The sequence below is a fragment of the Silene latifolia genome, chromosome 11 (genome assembly GCF_048544455.1).
Source record: "Silene latifolia isolate original U9 population chromosome 11, ASM4854445v1, whole genome shotgun sequence".
Taxonomy (NCBI): Eukaryota; Viridiplantae; Streptophyta; class Magnoliopsida; order Caryophyllales; family Caryophyllaceae; genus Silene; species Silene latifolia.
In genome coordinates, this window is record NC_133536.1 from 2,628,794 (window position 1) to 2,633,139 (window position 4,346).

At 44.8% G+C, this 4,346-nt stretch overlaps 1 protein-coding gene across 1 annotated transcript; it reads right to left on the reverse strand.

The window, feature by feature from the left end:
* Positions 1–2,908: 2,908 nt before the first annotated feature.
* Positions 2,909–3,875, reverse strand: LOC141612589 (uncharacterized). The gene is made up of 2 exons (XM_074431399.1): positions 3,174–3,875; positions 2,909–3,085 (listed from the first exon to the last, which is right to left on the reverse strand). The coding sequence occupies exons 1-2, from the start codon at positions 3,873–3,875 to the stop codon at positions 2,909–2,911; spliced, it is 879 nt and encodes a 292-aa protein (XP_074287500.1).
* Between the last annotated feature and the right edge of the window lie 471 nt (positions 3,876–4,346).

Here is a 4,346-nt window from a genome sequence, read left to right on the forward strand (position 1 = left end):
CGTCCCTTTGCAAACTTTATACATCTCGCCACGTTCGCTTTGTTGAAACCGAATTTCCCTACCCATCTCTCTCAAACACGAACCCCACGGCTAACCCCTCCCCTGACCACTGGTGCACACTCGCCCTTCCCCTCCTTGATGTCACCTTTCCCAATGTCTCCCCATCCCCGCGTCCTAATGCCTCTCCCTCATCCTCCATGACCACTACTCCTTCACCATCATCTCCTCGACAACCCTCTCCTTCCACCCCTATCCCAACCACATCAGCAGCACCCTCCACCAACGCCTCTCCTGCCACACCCTCCTCACCTCCTTCCGCACCCTCACCACCTCCACCACCACCTCCACCACCTACTGTCCACAAATATGGTACCCGTCTATCACATAACATTGTCATGCCAAACCCCAAATATGCCAAACTAGCCCACTCGGCAGCCACCTACACCACCCCTATAACAACCAAACAAGCACTCATCGACCCACGATGGCGCGCTGCTATGGTCGATGAATACCAAGCCCTAACTAAAAATCAGACATGGATACTTGTCCCGCGCTCTCAAGCACAAAACCTCATTGGTTGCAAATGGGTATATCGTGTCAAGTACAACCCCGATGGAAGTCTCAAACAACATAAGGCCCGCCTCGTTGCCAAAGGTTTTCACCAAAGATCGGGCATTGATTATTCGGAAACCTTTAGTCCGGTAATCAAACCGACTACAATTCGCCTTGTTCTATCGCTCGCGGTTACACAAGGCTGGCACCTTCATCAAATCGACATAAACAATGCCTTTCTTCAAGGGAATTTAACTGACACTGTATTTATGTCACAACCTGCAGGTTTCATTGACTCAGACAAACCCGACTATGTCTGCAAACTACAAAAAGCTATCTACGGCCTAAAACAAGCACCACGAGCATGGTATACCGAACTCAAAACTTATCTTATTAATTTTGGGTTCAAAAATTCTATCTCTGACCCATCGTTGTTCATTCTTAATTCCACCACAATTAACTTACTAGTTTTAGTTTATGTCGATGATATAATAGTAACCGGCCCAAACCACAACCATATTACTCAGTTCATTACACAAATATCAACCAAATTTTCATTAAAAGACCTAGGCCCCCTTTCCTACTTCCTTGGCATAGAAGTAACCCCCACCAAAAACGGGATTCATCTCAACCAAACCAAATATCTAGCCGACCTTCTACACAAATACAACTTCCATGAGTGCAATCCCGCCACCACACCAATGCTTCCGTATCCGCCTCTTTTACCTGAACCCACGAGTCCCATTGTCGATGAAGGTGACTACCGAGCTATCATTGGTAGTCTCCAATACCTCTCGTTGACAAGACCCGACATTGCCTACCCGGTAAATAAACTCGCCCAATTCCTTACCCATCCCACCACAACCCAATGGACTGCACTTAAACGTCTACTACGTTATCTTCGTGGTACACTACACATGGGCATTCATATTTCAAAGACCTCTCCACTTTCGTTACATGCTTTCTGCGATGCCGACTTAGCTGGTGATAACTCTGACTATGTCTCCACCTCGGGCTATCTCGTGTATCTAGGCTCGAACCCCATTTGCTGGTCCTCGCGCAAACAGCGCGCTGTATCTCGCTCTTCCACAGAGGCCGAATTCCGAGCTGTAGCTGATACCACAGCCGAACTTCTTTGGCTACTTTCTCTACTTCATGAGCTTGGCGTCAAAGTTACTAAACCACCGTCTATCTATTGCGATAATCTCAGCGCCACTAGCTACTCTGCGAATCCCGTGTTTCACTCCAAAATGAAGCACCTTGCGTTGTCCTTTCACTTTGTTAAAGAGCAAGTTCGCCTTGGGAAAATCCGAGTTCAACACATTAGCGGTGACGACCAACTTGCTGATACACTTACCAAGCCCCTACACAAATCACGGTTCCTTGGTCTCATTCACAAGATTGGCCTGCGCTCTCGCCCGTCCATCTTGAAGGGGCATGTTGGAGATAAGAATCCGTCACATTAGAATATCATACAATATCTTGTACATATTATCTCTTCCTCTAATTAGTTATATCTTATAGCTTAGTCAAAGTGTATATATCTTATTGCCTTCTTTAACTCCTTAATTAGTGGGATTAGTTTAGGTTTTCACATTGTAATCCTAGTATATAAATCCCTGTACAATACTTTGATATTCATTCAATACAAATCATTTTCTTTATTTACACTCCAAAGTAATCAACCAACTCAATCGTCTTTAGATACTGATGATGTCGCACTGTCTTTGCCGCTTCCCTCATTCTTTGGGCAGCGGCATTATATATCTGACATAAAGACGCTAGTTAAAATAAACTCGCAACCAAAAACACCAAATGAACTCCAACCGGAAAAAAAAAGGGAGAAAATAAAAATAAATTACAGACCTGGCTCGGAATTTTCTTCGAAAAATGGTAGTGCATCTGGCATAAGGACACATAATATTGTGTTAACAAGTTGATAAAAATAAAAAGGGTAGCCCGGTGCACGATGGCGTCCCCGCTAGACGAGGGTCCGGGAAGGGTCCCACCACGAGGGTGTAATAGGGGCAAGCCTTCCCTTGCCATTCTGGCAAGAGGTCGCTCCAAGGACTTGAACCCGTGACACGGTCACAAAACACCACCTTAACAGGTGCGCCAAGGCTCCCCTTCAACAAGTTGCTAAAAATGACCCTAGAAAATTGTACGATAAACGAGATCAGGTGTACGTAGCCTTATCCTGAGTAAGCCACGGAAAGAGGTCATTTTCAAATCGACCCAAAATGAAAATTGTGTATGAATGCTACTTCAAAAACTTAGTTTGAAGAGGCGCAAGACGCACTGGAGTGCCAAGGAGCCGGGGTGACGGAAATGAAGTTCAAAACTAAAAGAAGCGTAATCAATTTAGTAAAGAGTTCACCTTGACGGAAAATTTACAGAGGATGGGAGCAGATTTTATCAGCAGAACCGGCCAAAGACAGCAAGCATCTTGTACTCCATAAATCTCAATTTTCAACTCCTCAAGATTGGGAGTTACTGGGAGTTCTAACGGGTAGTTGACGCTTTCGCGAAGAGCCTAAAATATAAAACAGGAAATGTTAGAGCAGATACACCAAAGCTACTTAAAAAGAGTATATACAGTAGTTGACAGATAATGTTTTTACCTTCCGGGGCATTACAAACTCGAGTCTCTTTAGCCAACTGATATATCCTCCGTTTAACAAACCAGTTGGTAGAAAAGTCGCGCAGAATTTCTCACCAACTGATAAATCTGATAGATTTGGAGCATGTTCAAAAAACACACTATTTTCTGACCCTGCATACGTGAGCGACATCAGATTTGATGATGAGATCATAAGATGATCACATTCGTCCAGTTTCAGACTTTTCAGTCTGTCGCCAGAAACGCTAAGCGTGTCTATATATGTGTTCGATATACATAGCCGCTCAAGCGGAAAATGAGCTAGCATAAACTCAATAACTTGACAGGAGACATCCACGCCGCTCAGAACAACTTCCCTCAAGTTATATAAACCGTCACAATTAGCAAGCATACCCCGGAACTTATCTAAATCAGGAAAACAATATATTTCATCGGGTATTGTTTTTCCCCAATAGTGCAGAGCCAGTTCAAGTCGACTGACACCCTTTTTAAACGCGCAGTCTACCCACATATCAATTGACTCGCGATTATTGAAATCAAAAGGGAATCGAACTGTGAGCTCATCAAGTCTCGGCATGGCATAGGCTTGTACAACATTGCTAATCCAACATTTGAAAGAGGCCTTTAACCGATCAATTTTATCATCCATGCTTCCAACAAAAGGACTTGATTGATCGGCTATGTCATTTATAGTTTTTGTCATATTGGTATACCGCAGATGATCAGGTGAAAAAATTAACTTAGAACCAATGGTGTCAGCCCATAACTTTTTCCATCTACGAGAAAGGATGTTATATAATGCTTCCACTGCTACTGCCGGTACTGCTGCCGGCGAGGAAATGCGTCCTCCGGCCAAGAAGGCCAAGCATGGTACGGATCTATCCTGTAGCTCAGATTTAGCCGGTTAATTAGGCGTTCCTGATGACAGGCTCTCCGGTATGTCCATGCATGTTGACACTGATGCTTTAACTGAATTTTTGTAGATCAACCGCTGCCGTCAACTGGTCACACTATTGAACGGCGTGCCGAGAAGGAAACTGCGCAGGCAGGTGGTCAAGACGCCACCGTTGTCACCTCCTTCCCGAAGCCTACCCCCCTCCAGATTAAGTCGGAGGGCATAAGTTTGATCAGGTCACTGGCGAAGTGGGCTGGTACGGCCGGTGCTCTTATTGTG